This window comes from Schistocerca cancellata, chromosome 6, assembly GCF_023864275.1.
Source record: "Schistocerca cancellata isolate TAMUIC-IGC-003103 chromosome 6, iqSchCanc2.1, whole genome shotgun sequence".
NCBI classification, from domain to species: Eukaryota; Metazoa; Arthropoda; class Insecta; order Orthoptera; family Acrididae; genus Schistocerca; species Schistocerca cancellata.
Window position 1 is genome coordinate 262,631,550 of NC_064631.1, and position 27,182 is coordinate 262,658,731.

Here is a 27,182-nt window from a genome sequence, read left to right on the forward strand (position 1 = left end):
GTTCCAAGGAAGCGGCGGAGGCCCGTCGCGCTGGTTGAGGTCGAAGCGGCAGTGGAGGGGGACTTGTTTGTGGTTCCCTCCGATGGCGACGCTGCAGTAGTGCTGGTAGGAGAGGAGTTACTGCGGCGGTTGCCAGGCGGCGTTGGCTCCGCGCGCATGCGTGGAGCGAGTCATGCGCACTCTGTACTGCAGGATGGGAACTGCCGCGCAGGTGTGCCAACCCCTGAGGCCTGAGGGCACTCTGGGGGGGTATGCGGGGGGGGGCAGAATGTTGTAAACCTGGTCTGCGATCTTCAGTTTGGCATCTGGTGGGGCCGAAGTTACATGTAGAAGGTGAAGTTGAACTTGCGGGGGAAGTTTCAGCAACCAGATGGTCCAAAGTGTAATGTCCGGCATGTGATGCGTGTCAATCATAGCGCGGAGATGACGCCAGAGTTGCGACGGGGACCTGGATCCCAGCAATTCCTGACTGATGAGGCGGATAGCTTCCTCTGTCGATGTGGATAGTTGCTCGAGGATGGTGCGTCGGGCGAACGCATATTTGTCCGTAGCGGGGGGCGAAACCACAATGTCGCAGATCAGATCCAGTTCGTCATGGAGGTGACACAGTAAGCATAGGAACTTCGAATTGTCGTCGGCGACGCCGTGTAGCTGCAGGACGTGGTCGACCAAGGCAAACCATGTGCGTGGGTGATCCTTGCGAAGGGGTGGTAGCTTCGGCCAACGGGTGGGAAAGTCTTGACATAAATGTTTATCAGAAACTGTCTCTCCCTGTCCATAGTTCTGCAACGTAATTGTCTCGGGTGCAGTAGCGGTGCACCAGCTTCCGCCACTGTCAGTGGCACGCGGCACGGTAGGCGCGGCTGGCTCGACCTTGGTCGAGAAATCAACGAATCGAGCGGTCGACGGAGTAACGCCGACGGGCGTAGAATGGACCGGCGCGGTAGAATCGACCGTAGTCGACCGATGTGCGGCGAACGACGGAATACAGTTTCCGGGCCCCTCCCCTACAGGTGCATTAAAATAGTTAAAATCACCTAATGTTTGTGGAACACACGCGGCAGGAACGGCGTGTGCCGTCGGAAACACTCGTAAAGCGGACGCTGGTGGTGTAGGGGGGGTTGGTGCAAAATCCGGAGTTCCGGCAGAAATATGAACTCTCCTGTCTTGAGCGTCCGGCTCGATTTGTACAGTCACTGATTCGGGTGGAAAATTCACACTTGCACTTGGGAAACCTGTAAACATAGTCACTGGGGTTTGAGCACATTGTGTCGGCTGTTGAGCACTCGGAACACGTGGAAAGTTCGTATTGGACGTAATACGTTCATATTCAAAGTTTTGTGCGCGGAAAACGTTCTGATGGTACGGAACACTGTCACATGACGGCTGACTCATGTACGGTAACGGAAAGTTATTGTTCGTACCTGATGCCGGCACACGTGGCTGTGGAATTGTATAAACACTGTCCTGTTGAGTACAGCTAGTCGATGTGTTCGGAAACTGCGTAGAACTATTGCGGATGCCCGGTGGATAATTGTAAAACCATGCCGAAGCGTCCGTTGGAACACTTAGTTGGCACGTGTTCGGTGTAGCAGGCGGCAAGCGATCCATTGTGTACTGCTCGACGGTATAAGATTTCGTTGTAGCACTCGCGAACAAAATTCGGGGTCACCAGTATGGGTTTAGCGTTGTAGGGTTGCCGAATCCAATGATGCACGCTACACCATGTGTAATAAACACTATTTTTATTTCTCGTAAGCACACATATACAGTTGTTTACATTCTGAATTCTCTGTACACGTCCGTACACTTTCACGCGCGACCACAGACTGGGTCCAAGAGCTTGCCAAAAACAAAGATATTACCCGCGACTTGGTCGATAGTCGCCACAGGTTAAATTTGTCATTGACATTCAGTCCTCTATAAATTGGACTCCAGTCAATGAGTTGAAGATAAATGTTGAAGATCATGAGATTTTCATTATTAATTACCCTAAATGACCGTTTACAGTCTTTGTCCTTCTTGTGTGGGCATATATAATTGATAGTTAACAATTGGCCATCATGGTCTGAAAGACCATTTAGGATTTGTTTTACTGTTGCATTGGTGTTTCTATTCTCATCAATGAAAATATTATCTATAAGACTTAAACAGTAGTTCATAACCCTTGTGGGGAAGTCTACCATGGGTGTGAGCTTGTATGTGTTCATTATATGTAGCAGGTCAGCTCTACTACTATCATAATCTTGAAAGTTAATGTTAAAGTCTCCTAAGACTACAGTATTTTTATTTTTAGAATATATATGGGATAGAAGAGATTCGAGTTGCTTAAAGAACATACATTGCTTCCCTGATGGGGCCCTATACACTATTACTACAATGAGTGACAGTGTCTTGGTGCTAATTTCTATACCACAAGCTTCAAAATGCTGATCAAAGCAGTATTTTGTGAGTTCTAGAGATCTATACATTATATTCTTTTTCACAAATATAATTACACCACCCTTCTGCACACTGTTTCTACAAAAGTGAGAGGCAATGTGATAGCCATCTAGATTCAGCATATTGATACCCTCCTTTACATGGTGTTCGGTAAAACAAAGGATATCGGCATTATCAATAGTATTACTGTCACTAATATTCATTGTCAACAGTTCTAGTTTACTTCTTAGCCCCCTTATATTTTGATGGAAAATACACAGTTTGTCACATTTAGTATTGACTTTTTGAGGAAGTGAGTTGCTAGGTTTCAAGATGGGAGAGTTTTTGCACACGCTCATTAGATAATTGATCTTTTGCTGAGTGTCATTTCTGACTGACTTACCTAAGTCATGGTTTTCCCCTTTTTGTTGCGAAACCATAAAAATCTTGATTTAGTAGAGCAGGTTGTCTAGGTCTCAAGCTCCTCTTTTGATTGTAGACTGCTCCAGCATCAAACTAATGGTGTAATTTCATTGTGTAGCGAGGTAAGGTGGCATTGATGAGGGAGTTTGGATGGCTCACAGACACAAACACTTCTGACAAGTTTATGTTGTTAGTAAGTTGTTCCATACATTGAATTTATGATAAACATCATGATGTGGAACGTACCAACAGAACAAACATAAGACACTTATATGCAACAAAAAAATAATATTTTTATTTCTACATTGTGATCATTTACAGATTCCTTTTTTTAGTTTGGTCTCCTCCCCTGAATCAACCAACCAACAGATTTTTTTTAATGACTAATTATCTCTACTCAAGAATTTATCTATGGAAAGAAGGGATTTTTGAGGAGAAACATCTACACTTGAAAACACTTCTGCCATCTGGAAGATTTTTATTCCACAGATAGATAATAAAATCTAATCTTTGATTATTTTCATTGCTATTTTGTTCCCATTGGTAGATTGTCAAAGGGTTTTATAGCTGCATATTTTACTTGTTTCTTTACCAAAGTTAGATTCATTGAAGGGTAATGCAGTTCATTCTCCCTTCTAGTATTATTCTCATGAATAACTTTGTCACTCTCAAACCAAGATGCATTGTGGATCAGAAATTTCATAAGTGAATCAGTGTACTGTGAGGCTGTGATTGATATTCCCAGCTGCTTAAAGAGATGCCTGCAAGATGTATGTATGTGAAATCCACACATAAGTCTAATTACTTTATTTTGTGTAATGAATACTTTTTGCCACATGAGAAGTTACCCCAGAATATTACCTCATAATCATAAGACATCAATGAATGAAAATGTGCAACTTATGTTAATTTACTGACTTCTGTATCCCCAAAGTTGGCACTTATTGTGTGGCAAAAGCAGCTGAACCTAAATGCTTTAGCTAGTCTACTATATGGTTTTTCCAATTTAAGTTTTCATCAACATGTACACCTAAGCACCTACAGTGTTTGACCAGTTTATTAGTGTTTATTGGTGTACTATGTTAATAAGAGGTGGGATGGTATACTACGTTAATAGGAGGTGGGATATTTCTGACTGTACAAAACTGAATGAGCTGCATTTTTTAAAGTTTGAAGCAAGTCCATTTCTGCAAAACCTTTCAGTAACTTTCACAAAAACATTTACTATTTTCTCCATTGATGCCTCTTTGCTTGGCTTCACAACAATGGTTGTATTGTCTGGATGCAGACTAATTCTGCCTCCTGATTCAAATAAAATGGTAGATCATTAACGTGAAGCTAGAATAGTAGTGGGCAAATGTTCAAACCCTGTGGGACTCCCACTGTAATTACTCCCCATGCAGATGACATGGCATTCCTCTTTGTAGTATTGGATAGCTTGTAACTTTTGGCATTCTGTTTCTTAAATTAGAACTAAACCAGGCATTTCCTGAACTATGTATTCCATAGAAACTTAATTTCTCTATTAGAATATTGTGATTGACACAGTCAGATCCCTTCAGTAAGTCACAGGAGATCCTAGTTGGTGAAATTTATCATTTAAAGATTTTTTCCAAAGCTGTGATTGGCTAAGTATGCCATTACTACACTGGTAGTCAACAAACCCTAGAGCACATTACCTCCTCAAAAATTTTAGAAAAAGATGTATTTCTGGGAAAACACCCTAAGTTAATGTTGCATTTCATAAGTTATTAAGAACATTACTTATTATAGGTGCCACAACTTTTAGTGTCTTGTTGGAAATGTTATTCACTCCATGTGAACTTCTACTTTTTAGATTTATGATAATCTCCTTTATTTCAGATAGAGATTTTAGATAAATTTTGAACTCTATTCTTCTGTAGTATGCCCATTTTGTTTTCGCCTCAGAACTATTTGCACCAGTTTTCCTGCCTATTTTTAAAAATTAGTTATTAAAAATATCTGCCACACCTGAACTGTCTATTACAATGCTCCAATTCTCTTTAACCCTTTGTGTCACAGTGGTTTCACTGCAAAACCACTTTTTGCTGCATTGTATCCCTTTGCGACTTAGGTGACTCACTGTGAAACCACTGTCTCAGCCTTGTTTGTGGTGCACTCCAGCAAATTTTCGATGAACTAACTCAACAAATCTTGAGAGAGCAACGCTGCGATCTGGAACCGGCATCTAGCATGTGTTTTCCGTGCAAGTGCGACATATTGAGATTTATACATGTTGTTTTGTGTTATTCAGATGCTGTTCTTTATTCAATGCAAGTAAAATTTTTATATTGGCTACGACATATGTTCTAGATTGAAAATATGGCTAAAGTTTGAATATAGCACATTATTTGAAACAATGAGAAGCACGAATGTTGGTGGTTTTGCTGTGAAACCACTATGCTAATATGATACCTTTACCATACAAAACTTCTGTTCTCATATACAGTAAGTTATTTAACTTTTACCGCTATTTAGGTGGATAAAAGATACTCCTTGGCGGAATTAGATGAGGCTACTGTCTAAAACCTACTTTTTGAGGATATTCCAAGCGATTTGTCAGAACTGTCAGAATCTGAAGAGGATGAAGATGGTAATCTGGAGGGCGGAGGGCATTACTCAGGCCCTTCATCAGGAAGCCCCCATGCTCCTACCTTCTTTAGCAGCCAAGAAAGAAGTTTTTAAAGCTCCAGCTGATATCAGTGAACTTCTTCCTTCCAACCAAGACTTTACAGAACCAAACACGTGAGATTGGTGATTATGATCATGTAAATTTTGTGGAGGAAACTGGACCTTTGCCCAATTTCGATAATCTTTCTTCCCCAGCTGACTTTTTCCTTGAACTTTTTACAAATCAGACATTGGATGAAATAGTGTTTCAGATGAATTTATATGCTATGCAAAGGGGTGGTGGCATCAACCCCCACCCTACAAATACAGATGAGATGAAAGTGTTTTTAGGTATTAATTTACTTATGGATGTAAAAGCACAACCTAGTTTTAGGGATTACTGGTCATCTTTCCCAGCATTTTGGGATGAATACTTTGCCCAAAGAATGCCATTGAATAGATTTGTGTAGTTCCTTTCTAATTTACATGTAAGTGACAACTTCTTCCAAGTTCTTTCCAAGAACTTTCACAGCAGAGCTGTCAAATTAGTGCACTTCAGTTCCTCCTGTTCTGCTATCTGTTTTCTTTCCAAGAAACAAATTTCACTGAATTTTCAATATTACTATGCAGCTTATCTGAATGACTCAAAAAAATCACAAGTACCAAACCAGAATATGGCGGAAATATTGTAAACACTTGATCCTATATAACTCCTGAAAACTTAGGAAAGGATTGTCACACAGAATCCCCACTTTATTTACGCAGAATACTAATACGCTATTAAAGAGTTATTATGACTTATTACAAGCTACAAGAACTGTCTTCAACTTGATACACACAGCTAATAATGATCTATACCACAAATGTCAGTTGACTGTGCAGTTTTAGAACATGTCTTATGACCTTCGTGGAAATAGAAACAGCTGGAAGTCTACATTGCTAACATCAGTTTGATATACAATTTTGGAACACGAATTACGATCTTTACTAGCAGGCAATAGGTATATGTCTAGGTTGTTACCATATTCGGCAAGGTTCCACGTTGTCGCCATATGAGCAAAATACAAAAAGTTGAACTGTATTTGTGACTGGACTGGAGAGTTTCTAGCAAATAACTGGTTGTTCTTAACAAAGAGGAGAGTTAAGGCTTAAAAGTAGTTTCATGCATTCCTTTACGGAGTATTACTATACCTTCTATGCACAATGCTGTGTCTGGCACAGCAAGTACGATGATATTGGCTTCTGTCTTAGTGCTCAGCTTGTATGTCTACTGAAATAGTAAGCTGCTGTCCAGCGTCCAAAATCGATGAGTGATTAAGGCTGTAGGAATGCATCTTTGTAAACTCCTATTGAATGGTGTCCTACATAGGAATGTCCTCCATGCCCCAACATGCCAGAGATATAAATCATGAAGGTATTGTACTTAGGGAATGCGGGTGGAAACAGAAGTATGGACCACATGCTGCAGTCGCGATAGTAAAAGTGTGCGGTAGTTGTAGAGATCCAACATGCGGCTCATAATGCCATGCAGCACAATAAGACACCTTACAGTTCTAAAATTAGAGTATGGCTAAGTGAGAAATCATGTAACTGGCTGTGGCACGGCTGTACTACCTGTAACATACAGCAGATGTCTACTTGAATTCCAAACTGCACGTATCGACACATTAGCAACAGCAGGCTCTGACCTGTTGCCTAAGTACACGGATCTGTGTGATGTCAAGCAGTGCATAGTGAGGAACCAAGCAGTGTTGGCTTTGAACTGAATAGTGCAGTTGTCGTGAACAGATGCATCTTGCAGCAGCAGTAGTGATGGCAAGGGGTCAGCAGTCATGCGCACTGGCTCTCTCTGGCAAGACATGTCACAATGTGTTGAAGGCTCACATGTGGCTGTCAGCTCTATGCAGCATGACATGGTGTAACATGGGAGCCATTCTGTTTAAATAAAAATTCAACTGCATACCTCTCTTGTTCCTAGCCTACCATACATACAATAGTGCTGAGTGGTTGTCAATCATACAGGCTGCAACAGTCAACTGTATGCCTTTAAAACTAAAGTAGGTGCTCTAGTTCTGTCAACCAGTGGGCTATTCACAATTTTGAACTTAAGGTAAACGGATTTTTGAATTTCTTGTAAATTTAAACTTATAACAAGTGAATTATTTTTATTTACTACCATTTTTAAATTGGGTCTTGCACATTTTTGAATTTGCTGCCCAGACAGGATTTTAAACTTAGAACATACATGCAATCTGACAACCATGCATGCTGGGCCCATATCCTCGAGTCTGTCATACTGGAGTCTTGCATCATACAGCCGTTGAAATCTGCCAAACATGCATGCTGGGCTCATATCCTCGAGTCTATAATATTGGAGTCTGGCATCACATGGCCTGTGAAATCTGCCAGCCATGCAGCCTGGACTCATATCTGAGGGTCCACAATCTTAGATTCTTACATCACAGGAGTGAGGAAATCTGACAGCTATGCAGGCTTGGCCTGTATTCTTGGGTCCTTCATTGCACTAATCTGACAATAGCCCACCTGGCTAGCCACGTGGTCTAACGCTCTGCTTCCCAAGTGGGAAGGTGTGCCAGTCCCTGGCACGAATCTGCCTGGCAAATTAGTCTCGAGGCCCAGTGTTCTGGCCAGCCTGTGGATGGTCTCTAAGGCAGTTTTCCATCTACCTCGGCAAATGTGGGGTGGTTCCCCTTATTCTGCCTCAGTTACACTATGTCGGTAATTGCTGCGAAAACACTGTCTCCACGTACGCATACACCATAATTACTCTACCACACAAACATTTGGGGTTACACTCACCTGATATGAGACATTCCTTGGTGAGGGTGGATCCACCAGGGGCCAAACAGCACAATAACCCCGGGTTCAGTGTGGGGCTGTGGTGAGGTGGGTGGACTACTGTGGCCTGTTGTGGGGTTGTGTACCAGTGACGGCTATGGCGGGATGAAGCTGCTTCATCGTTTATAGGTCCCCAGTTAAATACACAATAGGAAAATGACCCAGTTGGATTTTTGAATTTCCTGTCATTTTACAATTAGCACAATTGCAATTTTTTGAATTTTACACCAGTTTTTGAATTTCAACCCATTTTATACATAGGAAAATTGAGCTGCTTTGAATTTACTGCCAATTTTGAATTTTCTGCCATCTTATACATGGCGTGATTGGTCTGTGTCAGAGGGGTGGGGGAGGGTAGAGGGAAGTCTGGTAATGTTACATGAGGGGGAGGGGAAAATGTGGCAACAGCGCAGTCTGGGGTCAAATGCTCTTAGCTGCTTTAGTGACTAGCCCACATTTGAAGTCCCTGGGCTCTTCTAACCAACCTGTTCTGCTGTTGTCTCTTTATTTACTGAGAACATTATACTCCCTGCCTCTCTTTACATCAGTGCTCCACATCTTGTAAAATTTAGCAGTCAGTTCCACATTACATTGACGTGTCCAGGTACTTTTACATCAGGAAGTGTGTGAGTCTAGAAGTGGATGTCTGACTGTAGCCTGTTGGCACATGGGATGCATCTGATTTTTGATATCCTGGTACCTAATCCATTGTAATATACAAACATGTACCATGAAACATAATTCCATGTGACATTTTTCTATACCTACTGCATAAAATGCTGCTGTTCCTACAACCATGTTAGTTTCTGCTCTGTGATGAGCAGTAAGCAGAACTACAAGAATGGGTCGATGGCATAGTGAAGCAGTCATTATGAATGATATAGCTGATCAGTTGTGGTTGTTGTCCAGCACTGATTTGGCGAACAAATTGCTGGTCTATGGGCTGTCTATAAGCTACTAAAATGTAGACTTTCACGGCCGGAAATATCAAGTCCATTATAATTATCCGGGCTGTTATGCCATGGTCGGTTGATGAATTCTGTGTCGGCTGTTATGCCGTGGTCGGTTGATGAAATCTGTGTCAACACAGAATTTGTTTTCTCACATGCCAGCTGACTATGGCATTGACGAGTGGGATTTCCAGATTTGAGATATTCACAGTACATCTTTGACAAAGTGACTTGTCTATAACAATGACAGAAGATGAGGAAATGAATTAAAATTTGTGTCACACCAAGGACTTGAACCGAGGTCTCCTTGTATTGTAGGCAGATGTGCTAACCATTGTATCACTGCAACAGTATATGTTACACAGCTGCATGGACTACCCTAGTCCACTGACCTCCCCAACACAAACTCCAATTCATGTCTTCAGGTTATTTTCCCCTTCTTAAATCATCACTATTGCCGGGGCTCTCTAGTATTGGAATAGCACCTAAGCATGGGACATATTGGGCGTACCCTGCTGTATCCCAGATGTAGGTGATCTATAGATCTAAGATAAATTAATTCTGGAGAGCCTCGACAACAGTGACCATTTAAGAAGGCGAAAATAAACTGAAGACGTGATCTGAAGTTTGTGTTAGGGAGGTCATTGGATTAATATAGTATGTGCAGTTGTTTTATCTACGCTGCAGCTGTGGTGTAATGGCTAGCATACCTGTTTAATAAGCAACACTCAGGTTCATGTCTCAGCCATGGCTTAAATTTTAATTCATTTCTTCAGCTTCTGTCATTAGCATAAGATAAAGTTGAGTGAGACTCAAATGTCTCAAGGAAAATTTAATTATGTCATATCTAAAGTGCCTTGTGAAAAGCCATTCAGGACGATTAAAATCCTCATCTGTCTATCCTGATATGGTTTGCTGTATTTGTGTAAGTCATTCAGGTGAGTGCTGCATTGGTTCCTTAGCAATGTCATGATCAACTCCTCCCTTTTTTTATTAACGAGGTAAGATGGTGCATTGTATGTAATGAATACTATATCCATACAACATTCTTTTAGACTTTCTCCTAGACGCTGCTGGTTGCTCTGGACATTTACACCTGTTCTGCAGGTGTATTTTTTTAAAGAAGAACTAGAAGCATTTGTAAAATAGAAGAAAAATGTTAACTTCTGTTATTAAACTTAGACTATTGTCATGCAAATGTATCCACACACACACACACACACACACACACACACACACACACACACACACACACACACACACACACAAATGATAGCTTGTAAGCTGACATGTTCTATATAGCTCTGACAAAAATCGTTTAAATGATATATGGAGCAAGGAATTAATTAACTAATTTTTTTGCAAAACTAATTAACAAAGTAATGAACAATCAGTAACTAAAGAAAATATAACACAATAATGAACTAACTAACTTCTCAAATTGAGCTGCTTTTTCCGGTTTTTGTTCGAAATATTTGTGCCACAAGATCTGAGAATGGGATATCTCAGCAGTGTACTTTATTTCCATACATCCTGGCAAGCAGTGGCAGGCTGCCAGATTTCCCTCAGAACCGTAGAAGTCATCTGAAACAAAACATCCAGTACCATGCATACTGACCTAGAAAATACAGCGCTATGTTTCGACGATTACAATTGAAATAAATGTTTTAAATGAAGATAGCTTAGCTCTCAGAGAAGGGATGCGTAAACTACAGTTTATTTTATAGCCAAATGCTGGAAGTTTTACTGTTGAATAAATGAGACTTGGCAGTTTAGCCTGAAGAGCTGGATAGTCGCCAGTAGATGCTACAGATATGAAATGTGATTGTCGTTGACAGTGGTGAAATTTTGAAATATACACTTCCTTATTATCTCCCAGTGGACACACCTACTTCTTGTTCTGTTTGTTTGGAACATTATTTGTGAGACGTGAGTTTATAATGGCGTGAGACGTGAGTTTATAGTGGCCTATCTTTTACATGTGATTAAACTGGTTACTCTTGTTGTAAAACCATTATATTGTGGTGCTGGTGATGACAATGACTTATTTGCAAACCCTCAATAATGGGAAGGCGTGAACAGCTGTCAGTAATGCTGATGGTGACAGAATGAGTGTTGTGTTTCTCTTCATTGCTGGATAATTTATTATAGTGACAATATTTAATATTTAATGTTTGTAAGTAGAATCAAGTGAATTATGTATGAACCCCATATGGAGTTGTGCTGGTTCGAGGATTCCTGGACCTCACACTTAACAGAGGGCTACTCGTACTATAGAATGCAAGTATTCCATCTAGGAATAATATTTTCACAATATGTACAGGAACCTATAAATGTAGGCCATTCTCCCACTCAGACAAGGCAAAACTTGAAGAAATAGCGGGGTAACTGCAAACCGAATGGCAGCAGGAGAAATACCCATTAGAAGAAACTTATCATTTTTGTTTTTTGTTTTATTATTTATTTTAATTTCATGTTGTTTCTAGTTAATTATGATTCTTATAAATACTTATTCTAAAGTTACACTGTACAAATTAATATCTTTGTAACTGCATTATTAGAGTTAATAATTAAAAGGAAACTATTAAGCAGAGAAATTTGAATGCCCAGGAAGGAAGATGACTGCAATAAATAGACAAACAATCCCTTAATGTATGATGTCCGTCAAAATATTCAAGCTGAAATATAATGAACTATTGCATGTATGACTGGATGTGGGCCCCATTCCTTTACAAAGCAGTCTTCTCACTCCTTCACACATTATCTCATCTTATCTTCCATTGCATTTTTTCCAGTAACAATAGAAGCAGAAGAAAATCAAAATTTGTGCCACTGATAAGACTTGAACACTCGTATCCTGCTTATTAGGTAGATGACTAGCAAATCTGCATAATAAGCAGGAGACCCAGTTGAAGTCCCAGCTGTGGCACAAATTTTGATTTATTTCTTCAGCTTCCCTCATTATCGAAGATAAAGTTGAGACTCATATGTCTCAAGGAAATTGACATTTCTTTCACTATTTGATGTTGTGTTGGAAGATATCTTTTGGAGAGGCCTGCAGCCCCAGCCATCGCATTTCATATTGTACTTTCTTTACTCTCAGAATGGAATCTTGTCAGTGACGTCTTTAATTTTTAAAGTAGTCACATGTTAGAAGATACGTTTGGGAAGTGGGAAGTTGCATGACAAACAAAATTAGCATCAGAGGCAATGTATGAGTTGGGGCACTGTTATCATGCACTTTACATTAAGAAGTTTGATTATCTGCATCGATCTGCCGCACACAGAAGGCAGAGAACTTACTGATTGTATCCTGTTATTACAGGTTATCATTACAGTGCATATCAGTGATGCACAATTTTATAGCTATCATTGAATAAACTCAGCATTACCTTTATTTTGACTATTGTCTGCTGCGCCTTTTTATTGTTGAAGATGAATGATTTTCTCCTTACGAAAACAATGCTTTTGATTGATGATCACACCCTTACATCCATGACTAATATCCAATAGTCTCAGTGTGATGTAGTTTGGGATCAGCGTGGAAAGTGTCCAGCATGTCGTCTGAAATGCCAATAGTAGGGCAAGGACAGTGTATTGTTGTCAGATTTATTCAAGATGGTGGATCCAAGAGAGATGTAGCAATGTTGCATTGATGTCATGGTGGGAAATTCAAATTTCAGTGGAAAAATAGGCCAGTTGGGCTACCTCTAGTAACCTCAGTCATCCAACCAAGGCCTCTTCCTTGGAATTGGCGAGAAAACGACTCAGTCTGTGCTGGGCTGCTGGATAGGATGGATGTAAATTTTTATTTTGCATGCATATTTTATTTAAACAGTTTGAGCTGTCATAGGCAGTAGCTTCATCCGGTGTGTTTACCATGAGGTCCAGAGTCCAACTGACCTAGTACACAGTACCGCCACCAGAGACTGTTGCTGTCCCTCCCGTGACGGATTCCAAGATGGCGGCCTGGGGAAGAAATGGCGGGAAAAAGGACTTAATCTGTGTCCATCTGCTGGAGAGGAAGGAGTATATTTTATTTATTTCCAGTGGGAAGTTGGAACAGTTCATTTAGGGATGGATTTCACATAGTTTATTTATTACAGTGATACAAAACATGTGACCTGACGTGCTTGGGATCACAATACATACCGTAGCCTATAGACCTGCAAACTGTTCGTAAAATACTGAAATAATGCAGTACACCGAAGCACAGACACGCAAACAACTCGTAAATTGTCAAAAGAAGCACGTAAAACGCTCTGCAAACACACTCACTAATTGTAAACTGTCGAAATAATACATTGCACAGCCTAAAGACCTGCAAACTACTCGTGAATTACCGAAATAATGAAGTACACTGATGTACAGGCATGCAAACAACTTGTAAGTTGTCAAAATAATGCATGTAAAACGCTCTGGAAACATGCTCACAATGCTTAAACAGCCGAAATAATGCAGCACACTGATATACAGATACGCAAACAACTCGTAAATTATCAAAATAATGCATGTAGAATGCTCTGTAAATATGCTAACTAATTGTAAATTGTCGAAATAATGCATTGCGCAGCCTAAAGACATGTCCACAAAATAATGCAGTACACTGATGAACAGACACGTTCACATCACGTAAAATTGACAAAATAATACATGTATGACACTCTGCAAATAAGCACACAACACTTACACAGTCGAAATAATGCAGTGCACGAACACTCATTGCATGTATAAATCCTTTCAGACTATCACTCAGAAGTTCGACCACAATGTATCAGTGAACTGTTCCCTATAGATGTCCAAGCCAGAATGAAGATCGGATGTGTCAGGCATGCACGCCGGTCCAGGCCTGTCCCACATGCGAGATGCTTCCTGCCACACACATGTTTACTTAACCACCATGGCTCATGCATAGCCTTTGTACCTGTGGATCCACCGAGATGTTTGTCTAGCGACTCACCCTCACAGGTGCAGCTAAAAGATTGTCAGTGTTATGCTGAAATCACATGTCTGTTTAAATAACAGCCAAGTCTCCCTCTGGACATGCTATAGAAATCTTTTGCAATGCTCTCAGAAGCTGTTTACGAAAATATTCCAGAAAAACATGGGATGCATTCTTCCTAGCGGACCTGATGGGACGGCATGTCCATCACGTGTTAACCTTCCCAGAAATCGTAACATCCTGCTCTCAACATACGTCTCAGAAACGGTAACGGTTCGCCCTTGTTCTCGCAGCTAAAAGCCTTCATCTTGTTTGTGCATGCTTGCAAAAACACCATTAATTATAAAAGCGTTCTTGTTGTTTGGAAAGAGAGAACTGTCTAAGCACAGAGGGGAAAATCAGTTCAATTATGCAAACAGAATTGCAAGAATTGTCCTACAGAAGAGAAAAATTGCTGGAATTTTCGGTGTCCTGCAGCTGCTGGTCTAGAGATGTCCTAATGCCACAATGGCGGATGAGGGACAGCATCTCACCAGAGATGGACAATCTGCTTCAACTTGTCTTTGAACACTTGAACAAAGAGGACGTCACATTACTCTCAGAACTTTCCATAGATACCTTCCCCCTATCTTGTTCAAACCAGCCTGTAGAGGCTCCTAAGTCCCAGCGCAAAGGATGTCTTGTGAATGAATGGAGCGTTCTGCTTGGATCTCACTGAATTTATCTGCCAAACTGCTGTTGCCGCCTCTGTGGGAACACTGTCCGCCATTTTTTACTGCAGACGAGACTTTTAGCGGCAAAACTGACTTGTACAGATTGCGTCAACACACTGGCAGTTAAACCATGCAAAAGTCTGCTACAGATCGACAAATATGGAAAGGCATTTCTTTAATTACACTGCTCTGCTATCGTTGACCAAAGCTTGAATTTTTCGGTGAAGCCCGCCAAACTGCTGCTGCTGGTTTGGGAGCACTGTCGGCCATTTTCTGCAGACGAGACTTTCAGTGGAAAAACTATTTTGCACAGATCGGCATATTGTACTGACAGTTAAACATTGCAAAGGTGGTCTGCAGACCATAAAATATGGAAAAACTCTCACTCAATTGCACTGCTCTGCTATTGTCGAGGAAAGCTTGAATATTTCAGCATGAAGCCAATCTCCAACCCGACTATATCACCATATACCGTATGGATGTAGTAAACTCACAATTCGTATCCTGTACCATAAAAGATTCTGCATGTAGTTATCGACCGCCAGAGACTCATACAGACACCATGCTGACAGACAGCATAAGCACATGCAGCACTAGATACACTCCTGGAAATGGAAAAAAGAACACATTGACACCGGTGTGTCAGACCCACCATACTTGCTCCGGACACTGCGAGAGGGCTGTACAAGCAATGATCACACGCACGGCACAGCGGACACACCAGGAACCGCGGTGTTGGCCGTCGAATGGCGCTAGCTGCGCAGCATTTGTGCACCGCCGCCGTCAGTGTCAGCCAGTTTGCCGTGGCATACGGAGCTCCATCGCAGTCTTTAACACTGGTAGCATGCCGCGACAGCGTGGACGTGAACCGTATGTGCAGTTGACGGACTTTGAGCGAGGGCGTATAGTGGGCATGCGGGAGGCCGGGTGGACGTACCGCCGAATTGCTCAACACGTGGGGCGTGAGCTCTCCACAGTACATCATTGTTGTCGCCAGTGGTCGGCGGAAGGTGCACGTGCCCGTCGACCTGGGACCGGACTGCAGCGACGCACGGATGCACGCCAAGACCGTAGGATCCTACGCAGTGCCGTAGGGGACCGCACCGCCACTTCCCAGCAAATTAGGTACACTGTTGCTCCTGGGGTATCGGCGAGGACCATTCGCAACCGTCTCCATGAAGCTGGGCTACGGTCCCGCACACCGTTAGGCCGTCTTCCGCTCACGCCCCAACATCGTGCAGCCCGCCTCCAGTGGTGTCGCGACAGGCGTGAATGGAGGGACGAATGGAGACGTGTCGTCTTCAGCGATGAGAGTCGCTTCTGCCTTGGTGCCAATGATGGTCGTATGCGTGTTTGGTGCCGTGCAGGTGAGCGCCACAATCAGGACTGCATACGACCGAGGCACACAGGGCCAACACCCGGCATCATGGTGTGGGGAGCGATCTCCTACACTGGCCGTACACCACTGGTGATCGTCGAGGGGACACTGAATAGTGCACGGTACATCCAAACCGTCATCGAACCCATCGTTCTACCATTCCTAGACCGGCAAGGTAACTTGCTGTTCCAACAGGACAATGCACGTCCGCATGTATCCCGTGCCACCCAACGTGCTCTAGAAGGTGTAAGTCAACTACCCTGGCCAGCAAGATCTCCGGATCTGTCCCCCATTGAGCATGTTTGGGACTGGATGAAGCGTCGTCTCACGCGGTCTGCACGTCCAGCACGAACGCTGGTCCAACTGAGGCGCCAGGTGGAAATGGCATGGCAAGCCGTTCCACAGGACTACATCCAGCATCTCTACGATCGTCTCCATGGGAGAATAGCAGCCTGCATTGCTGCGAAAGGTGGATATACACTATACTAGTGCCGACATTGTGCATGCTCTGTTGCCTGTGTCTATGTGCCTGTGGTTCTGTCAGTGTGATCATGTGATGTATCTGACCCCAGGAATGTGTCAATAAAGTTTCCCCTTCCTGGGACAATGAATTCACGGTGTTCTTATTTCAATTTCCAGGAGTGTATTTACTGTGAGCTTGGTAGGTCATCCACGGCAGCCAATGGTCACAAGCCATCTGCCCCCTTCCCCACCCCTCCCTGCCACCACCACTCACTCGCCCAATGCATGACCAGAGAGCCCTCAACAGACTGAGGTCACTCTGAACTGTTGTACTAAGGCTGGGTCGGTTCCCTTTGCCATAAAAGCGTTACTGTTTCTGATCCTGACCTGCTTGCTTGCTTTCTACACCGGTCTACAGACTCTGTGATTACAAGAACATATGTATTTTCGCATGGTTTGTTAGGATATCATACAATTTTCGCGATACTACTAGATATCAAGCAGATATCAATATCGCTAGCATACTAGTATCACTAGCACAGTATAATTCCGAAGATATAGACTGAAAATTATTTCTCTAGAAGCCTGAAACTTTAGCAAGGTTCAGCGAGGTGGAGTATGCTGTAACCACTGAGTAACTAGAATCTTATCTCGTCTGTGAAGACCTTTAAATGAAAACTCGAAAAAATAGAGAAAACTGATACTTTGTCACGTGAATACCGATGTCGGTGATATAACAGATTCCAAATCATCCTTATAATTTAGAGTCAACCAAGGTGTTTCTAATCTCTAGAGAACCAGCAAACGTATCTTCCACTCGTCTTTCACCTGCTAGGTGCACACAACACATACCACAATCGATGTTCTTTCAACCAAATAAAGACGGGAAATGTGTAGAAACAGTCAACCGGACAATTTACACGGAAAGGAATAATGGTACAGAGGAAACACACGTCCATATGGAATCTTCTCAAATTTCCACACGTGATCACGAAGGCTGCTCAACACGGTTAAGTCAGCCATATTCCTGTACCTCAGCCGACCTTTCCATTTGGACGGCTCCTCCCATTAGCTGGAAACGTGAATCATTCCCTCCGCAGGCCACCGCTGCCGCAAGCCACGCACCCCCAGACAGAATCGTCCTAGGAAACCGGCCACATATATATTTGAACGCTGTACTTACAGTTAAATATTACGGTTGCAGCCTCAATCGGACAACATTTAACAGTGAGAGAAGTATCAGTAATACCCCCTCCTGACGACTGTGGCACTGGAAATAGAAATATCTGTATTATTCTTATGACTTCACATAATTTTCCAAGTGAAAAAAACTTTCATTCCCTTTGCGGCTCTTGCAGTTTTCCACGTCAAATCTATACCTTCTCTTAGGAAAGGACATATCCATGTTCTTTGCATTTGTCGGAACACACACACACACACACACACACACACACACACACTTTGTAAGCCTGACGTTCAAGGCAATCTATCGCGCATCCTCTACTACTAAGTATAACAATTCACCAATAAGTGAATGCTGGCGATACGAAACAGTACTGAGCGAAAATCAGTGATGGGTGGAGATGTCTCGTAAGTTTTTCTTGCAAATGGTACCATTGTGTCATAGAAAGAGAAACGTAACCGTCTTACAAGCCACCAGATGTTAAAAACATGATCGCAACGACCATGTTACTATTACAAGCGGTCTTGGTTCTATAGGTGCTCAGAAGTATTGCCAACGATATCCATGTTAAAAACTACACATGCCTTATAAATCAAGGTATTGCATTGCCTCTGAATGAAGAGGTTTTTCCAGACTAATACCACGACATTGAATACAGATGGCGATTGCCGGAGTGTATATTAACAGACCAACGCGTGGTTACATATCGCCGACGGTGTAAGCTCGTAATGAAATCACCGAATTTAGAATGTGATTCGGCAAGGAAGATGGTATGAAGCTGGTATTTGCAGCACCCTCGTGCCACTACTAGATATTTCTCCAGTATTTGTAACACATTCTGTCAAGATGCCACATCAGAGGTTCTGCAATATATCCACTGGGTTACGGTTGATTGAGAATGAACACAGACAATAAATGGTGTGCTGATTGAGGTCACAAGAATGTACGCAGGCTTTTCAGATCTATACTGTTAAGCATTCTGGTAGAAATGCTGTCTACGATTTGGAAGCAAGTCTTTCAACCACATACCTGCATTGGATCCTATAGAGAAGTCTTGTAATGATTACAATCACCAGTGAAAAGTATTCACGACAGTCTCATATCTCAAAATCAGTCATCTTTTTCAAACCTATCCGCTACAGTAATATTCCAGGGTGGTTTTAAATAGTCCCTATGCACATTGGAACTGCTCCTCAGACCCTGCACTGCCATCCCTGCAGCTTTGCGCGTGTGGTCGCTCAGTCGGAACTGAGCAGATGTCGGAGAGAGCTGCATCTACCACCTTCTGCACCCCGTGTAGAAACAGGTTGACCTGAGTTACTGTGACAGGACCGTGTTTTGACCATTCAGTGGAAATGGGAACATGTTGTCATAGCTCCACAAACTGTGTACAACGTGTAAGGTCAGTGCCAATTGAAGCCTACTCCTGCAACACGAGGTAGTGTAAAAGACAGTATAAACAGTTATGGTGATAATTCTTATCGGGAATATTAGGAAGAATCAACATCATACAGGTACTGCAGTCCGAAGCAGATCCGCGCCCCTCAAGGCCCATTCATGTCTAACATCCTATATTCTATCACCGTTATTCTGTACCATTCAACAGAGAAAAATTACGAACTATAAAAGCTCCATTAACTTCAATCGATAGAGAACCAAATAAGATTTTTACTGCATCTCTCTCTTCCGATATATCGAAAACAAATACCGTATGCGACTATCAGTCGCAAGAGAGGCTTGCTGTGACCCTGTGTCGTTGTTTCAAACATTGTTTTGTTTCTGCTGCGACACGCTTTGTACACTACCATACATTTTGTTTTTTTTTCCACCACGACTTCGAGGTATGTGTCAGGTTCTATACTGACATTAACACATTCTGATCCATTGCAGCTCACAGAAAACTAGACGTCACACAGTATAAATCATGTTGTTGCTGCTGCTACCATAAAACACACACACACACACACACACACACACACCCACACACACACACTTGGATGATTGAAATAAAAGACAGTCACAACATATGGAAACTGGAAGAATTTTGCGACACTGTGGAGAGTTTCCAAACTGCTGTCGGAAGGTGATTGACAGCCTCTACATTTAAACTCATCTGCCAGAGTAACGGGATGACTGATGGCTCTGTGTTCCATTTCTACTGATCCCTCGTATTGCAGTCATGCATGCGATCACTGTTTCGGTTCTAGCCATCCCCAGAAGGTGTTGGCCCCCCACCAAGACTTTTCCTCCATCTCAAGCAAGGGATGTCAGACAATCATTATGTGGTAATCAACAGTGGTTGGATGGGACGGAAAAGTCACCGGCGATGTACTGTAATAATAAGCGTCATAGTTGATAGCGCAAACAGTTTTAGCAATTTTACCGTAATTTCAACATCAACCAACGACGCGGCAGCAGGCTTCCCAGATTCTGTATTGTCAATAAACCGCCCCTCCTCTGCTTTGCGAGTAACATTGCGAAAGTAGATAGATGACTGTGCAGTACGTCCATTCATTGTTAATTCTCGAACAAACACATCAAAGTATACCAGACTGTGATCTACACAATTCTAGCACTTCGAGTGTAGTGTGTAATTTACGATCTTTCTCTATGCGGATCAGAGTCCCAGGGCATTCTCTCATTCTTAGGATAAAGTTAGAGACTGAAAGATGTCCTTGCATTGTCTTTGACCAACCCGCCCTGCAGCACTGTCACCGATTTCATCTACAACTGACCAGACGTAGACCACCACATTCTGTGTCTCGTGAAAGAATGGAGAGCGCCGAGTCCATAACTGCTGTTCTGCACCCACCCAAGTGCACAAGATGTCTCCAGATGCGTGCATTTCGAGGATGTTACCACCCCTTATCGGTGTGTAGTAGTAGATATGAAAGAATTGGACTGCTACGGTCGCAGGTTCGAATCCTGCCTCGGGCATGGGTGTGTGTGATGTCCTTAGGTTAGTTAGGTTTAAGTAGTTCTAAGTTCTAGGGGACTTATGACCTAAGATGTTGAGTCCCATAGTGCTCAGAGCCATTTGAACCATTTTTTTTTGAAAGAATTGTGATGTAATAGTAGACAGTTAAAAAGAATAAGAAATGGGTGGTTTTTATGGAGAATGGACATTCATACAGACAGAGTTCGAAGCATTTTGCGTAAATCAAGTACGCTATCACTTGTACAGTATTATTCTGCTGTGCGGGAACAGTACCAAGAAGTTATTATTAAGACAGAATATAAGCACATGCATTCTGAAGGCTACACGGTTCTGCACTTAAAACAGGCCATAATGTTAGATATTTGCAGTTTCCGACCTATTAGTTGTGTGGAATGCAACGCTGTTATACTCCAATTTAAGAAATATATTTCCAGTGCAAGACATACATAATTCGTGCAGGTTTCTCTACGATAAACTATTGTGAGAAACTACTTCCTTAAAATATAGATGCTGTTTGATACATGCACAAAATAGCTTTCCAGAGGTGTATAGCGTCCACTGTTCACATCCGATCACAGTTCAGAAATTATACTATGCTCCCATCACTTCTATAAAGTGATCGTAAGTAATGGATAATACCTTTTACAAGGAAGCAGATAAACTCATAGCAGCGGCGTTTGACAAGTGAAATTACACGTCATACCACCACTAACTCTGTAAACAGAACATCGGTCAAGCAGATGTATGCATGGGGATTGTAGAGCCTCACACACACTTGTAGCCAACTTAATATCACCTTAGTTATGAAACTGAAGTCTTGATTTTATACCCAAGGTGCGAGAGGGGAATGGAGTAAGTCCCATAAATCTTCGTTCATTTAGAGGGATGTATCGAAACAGGATGGTCACATTCCATCACACATGAGACGGAAGTCTTCTGATGACCGAGAGGTTTGCTGTTAACGATCACAAGTAGTCAGTGCTCTAAGTCACACACAGAACGCGCGGTTGTATACGAGTCGAACACAGGCTATGTCACACAACTGATTCATCCTGACAGAACAATGGAAAAAATGGTCAAACGATGTGCAACAACATCTCCCTCTGTCTCTCTCTAGAATGCATCACCATTCTACCATTAAATAGTACCTCGTTACAACCCCATCGCAACCGATCACTCCATCCACTCTCTGTCATCCTTTAACGCAGATGCAAGTAAGTTTAGAGGCAGGTGATTCTCTGTTTTAACAGGAAAGCATCAAAGACAGCAGACAGCTTGTGTCTATCACTATTACCTCAATATACATACAGTGGACTGCTACCTCGACGAAAAAAGTGACTGTTTCCCCAGTTCCCGGTGCTTCCATGTCAACGTTTTCTCGTTTCCCTCTTGCTGTCGCATACTCGTTCCCATGTGTAAGAACTGTTCTGTGCCAACCGGAAGGCACGCAAGTGAGAGTACTTCCTCAATTTCCCCGCATTTCGGTGTATTTTCCCTCAGTTCATACGTATTTTCCGTCATTTTTCGTAATTATATCGATTTTATGTCACTTCTGTCCTTGAGATCATGACATCACTTCTCGTTCCGTGTTCTAAACTTGCTTGTAAATGTAGTACAGCTGCCAACACTTTTTAGCGCAAATGCACTACTTTTCTGTAGAACCAAGACCGCTTGCGATAGTAACGTGGTCGTTGCGATCGTGTTTTTAACATCTGGTGGCTTGTAAAACGGCTATATTTCTCTTTCTAACACACAATGGTACCATGTTACTTATAATCCGTCTGGATTGCATAACATTTTTATTCACATGACCGGTTTTGGTTCCTCTAGAACCATCTTCAGATCTACAATTTCGGTTACAGGAGTAACCCGTCAACACACAGCAACCTTCACATGCTATGTGACGTGGCATATGAAGGATGCTGTGTGTGGATGGGCTACTCCTGTAACCGAAGTTGTAGATCTGAAGATGGTTCTAGTGGAACCGAAACCGGTCATGTGAATAAAAATTTTATGCAATGAAGACGGATTATAAGTAACATTGTAAAACCACTGGTTGTGGTTATCCCATCAGACATTATGTCTGTTTTTGCAAACAATGGTACCACTCACAAGAAAAACTTACGAGGCATGTTCATCCATCACTGATATTCCCTGAGTATTGTTTTGTATCGCCAGCATTCAGTTATTGGTGAATTATTATACTTAGTAGTAGGGGATGTGTGATAGGTACGCCTTGAGCATGAGGCTCATGAAGTATGTGCGTGTGTGTGTTCCAACATGCGCAAAGAAAATGAATATGTCCTGTCGTAAGGGACGGTATAGATTTGATGTGGAAAACTGCAATAGCAGCAAAGGGAATGAAAGATTTTTCAAGTTAGCCCGTGTTGGCGGCAGTTCTCCGTCTACCAAACGACTAAAAAGTCGTAACCACTACACCCGAGAGGTGCCACGGCTATCAATAGCGCAAGGAAATCTGACTAGTGGCCCCAGTGTGGATCACCCATGAGTTGGCTAACTTGTCATAAAATTAATTTAATTCCTTCAAAACCACAATAAATAGATGTCATCGTAGGGAATGAGAATGGGTGTTGTTGAAAAATTAATAGCAAGGACCTGCGGTATCACAAAGAGATTTATTATCTAATATCATGGTGAAGAGAGAACAAACATATAAACAGAAACTTCAGCTGTGTAACATTTCATTAACACAAACTCAGATTCGCTTCCCGCGCTCGGGTTCCCGGGTTCGATTCCCGGCGGGGTCAGGGATTTTCTCTGCCTCGTGATGACTGGGCGTTGTGTGCTGTCCTTAGGTTAGTTAGGCTTAAGTAGTTCTAAGTTCTAGGGGTCTGATGACCATAGATGTTAAGTCCCATAGTGCTCAGAGCCACAAACTCAGGATGGTTGGCAATAGACTTGTGGAACCTAACTGGAATTTACGTGTAGATGGGACTGGTTATTGTGAGTGGAAGGATGCCAATCTCGGCAAGCACACTGTGCTGTATCGTTCCACTGACTGATCTCTCACGTCAAAATATAATTAAGCATGCAATGGACAGTGGGAGTGACTACTGTGAGTACAAGGCTGCTATGAAAAAAAGATGTTTGTGAAAACGATTTGCCGAAGCTGCACAATGTTACCAATATAACAGGTGAAAGACGAGACGTTGTCGAGGTGCGGGCGCTGCTTTAGCATCGTGCTGCGGGAGATAACAGCACGTCCGCCGGTGATTGTCCCACGCCCGCGAAAATATAAAGTTTCGTCTGAGTGTCCGGATTTCTTTATAACTAACTGCTCTCTCCATAGAAATGAAAGAGCTCTAGTGACTGTACTCCGCGATAGTCGAGAAGCAAGTTCTCTCTCTCCCTTTTGTTCAAAACCATCCGAAAACCCCTTCCCCCTGATGTTCTTAAAAAAAAAAAAAAAAAATAAACAACCTATCATGGCCCAGCAGTGGTTACCGTGCCAATCATGTTTTATAGCAAGGAGATCCGATCTTCGTCAACCAGTCAGTGCAGTACACATTCTGTTCTCCGAAAAACAGCACACAATGCCTGAAGGTCCTGCAGCCCAAACCCGCGGCGAATTTCACAAGATGAGGCAAGCTTCCTAGTGAAAACAAGCTCTATCTCGTTCATAAAACGATTTAGAGGGCGCCGTTTTGGCGGGGCATGGCGGCATCTGAGAAATGCGACCTCCGGAGAAATTCGTCGTACCGTCTCACAGGGTACGCTGTTCTTGGAATAAACGCATTTGCCGGTCGCCAGCCCGACGCCGTTTTACCTGGACCCGCAGACGAGGTAGGGAGTCCTGTCGCTAATAAAGCAGTTAGGCCGGCACCAGGATGCCCGTCACCGCCAGTTTCTAAATAAGTGTAATTTCGCATTCAGCCACGGCGTTCCCACCCCTCTTGCTTGTCCGACAGCGGAACAAAGCTAACTGCCAGAATGGCAGCCCGTAAACCACTGCCCCGCCGTGCCTACAGTTCGCTTCGGTGACTACAAAGGAATCCTCAAATTCGCTTGCTCCTCGGGGAAAGTTCTAAAGCTGTTCCTAATGCAATGGTCATCTCCAGCATCCAAAAATCTGTCTCTATAGCCGAGTTTAATTCTACTACTGCTGCTCAAGTCATGCCAGCACTGTGAGATCAGTCAGTGGTTTACCCTAAACCTAATAGTCCATCAGATTAATATCAATCAGGGAGAATGCAGATATACCAAGGGCTAATGAATTGTATGATAATGCCGAAACAAAATGAAAGGGGAGGTGCCTGCCCAGAAGGCACCGCTGTCTTTCATTACCCTCCACTCTCGGTAGATCATTTTTCGACGTTTGTGGCTCATTTAAGGCAAGGGGTAGTGTGACACAACGCAAGGAAAATGTTTCAATTAAAACATCAAAAGAGCCAGTAGTCGTGGTGAAGCAAAAAAGAGCAGAGATCATAGAGGCGAATACTGACAACCTCCATATCTCAAGTGATTCTCATTCATTCACAGGGGTACCTATGTGCACACACATCCTCTCTTCCCGTTGCAAGAAAGTTGAGCTCTGCTGGGTGTTACCATTGTCAGTTCCATGGACCACATCGTCCGGCAAACATCCAGACTTAATTTGTTCACAATGCATGGTGTTACAGTGCCCAGCGCAATCGTACACATACACTAGAAGAAGGAAAGGGGAAATATTTACAAAGGATATTCCTCCCTATGTGAAAAGTGTCCACATACATTCAGTATCCCTGAGCAAAGAAAGGAGACCGCCATAGTGACGAGACCCAATATCCTTTTAGACTGATTCATTCATGAAACATGACTATTACGCAACTTGCGTTCACCTTTCGTTAGACATAGAGGACACACTTGTGTAGCTGCATTTACAAAACTTTTGTCACAATTTATACATGAAAAATAGGTTGTATTATAAGACTAACAGAAAGTGAAAAACTGGTGAGGATACATACCAAAGTAAGTTATCCAGGTACAAAAGCAAAATAACAAAAGGGATCTGATAGTAACGTTACATGAAAACACAAAACTAGGAATGTTTATATCGGGGACTAACCGACAGTGGCCAGTTGTGGTTTAGTGGTTACCAAAGCAAAAATGAGATCTACTTAAATCTGTAACATTATACTGAGTGCACTATCCGAAAATTACCTCGAGCAAATAAACAGAGAACCGACTCGTGGAGATAACATCTTGGACCTACTGATAACAAACAGACCCGAACTTTCCGACTCTGTAAGCGCAGAACAGGGAACCAGTGATCATAAGGCCGTTGCAGCATCCCTGAATATGGAAGTAAATAAGAATATAAAAAAAGGGGAGGAAGGTTTATCTGTTTAGCAAGAGTAATAGGAGCCAGATTTCAGACTACCTAACAGATCAAAACAAAAATTTCTGTTCCGACACTGACGATGTTGAGTGTTTACGGAAAAAGTCCAAGGCAATCGTAAAATGAGTTTTAGACAGGTACGTGCCGAGTAAAACTGTGAGGGACGGGAAAAACCCACCGTGGTTCAACAACAACGTTAGGAAACTACTGAGAAAGCAAAGAGAGCTTCACTGCAAGTTCAAACGCAGCCAAACCCTGAGACAAACAGAAGCTAAACGATGTCAAAGTTAGCGTAAGGAGGGCTATGCGTGAAGCTTTCAGTGAATTTGAAGGTAAAATTCTATGTACCGACTTGACAGAAAATCCTAGGAAGTTCTGGTCTTACGTCAAATCAGTAAGTGGCTCGAAACAGCATATCCAGACGCTCAGGAATGATGATGGCATTGAAACAGAGGATGACACGCGTAAAGCTGAAATACTAAACACCTTTTTGCAAAGCTGTTTCACAGAGGAAGACCGCACTGCAGTTCCTTCTCTAAATCCTCGTACAAACGAAAAAATGGCTGACATCGAAATAAGTGTCCAAGGAATAGAAAAGCAACTGAAATTACTCAACAGAGGAAAGTTCACTGGACGCGACAGGATACCAATTCGATTCTACACAGAGTACACGAAAGAAATTGCCCCCCTTCTAACAGCCGTGTACCGCAAATCTCTGGAGGAACGGAAGGTTCCAAATGATTGGAAAAGAGCACAGGTAGTCCCAGACTTCAAGAAGGGTCGTCGAGTAGATGGGCAAAACTATAGACCTATATCTCTGACATCGATCTGTTGTAGAATTTTAGAACATGTTTTTTGCTCACGTATGATGTAATTTCTGGAAACCCAGAATCTACTCTGTAGGAATCAACATGAATTCCGGAAACAGCGATCGTGTGAGACCC

General features: G+C 42.5%; 1 protein-coding gene across 1 annotated transcript in view; it reads right to left on the reverse strand.

The window, feature by feature from the left end:
- LOC126191050 (pickpocket protein 28-like) overlaps positions 1–27,182 on the reverse strand; it is a 298,445-nt gene that overhangs the window by 40,410 nt on the left and 230,853 nt on the right. The window contains exon 9 of the mRNA XM_049931762.1: positions 10,718–10,868. Coding sequence (XP_049787719.1) covers positions 10,718–10,868 — 151 coding nt within the window. The remainder of the gene's footprint in view (positions 1–10,717; positions 10,869–27,182) is intronic.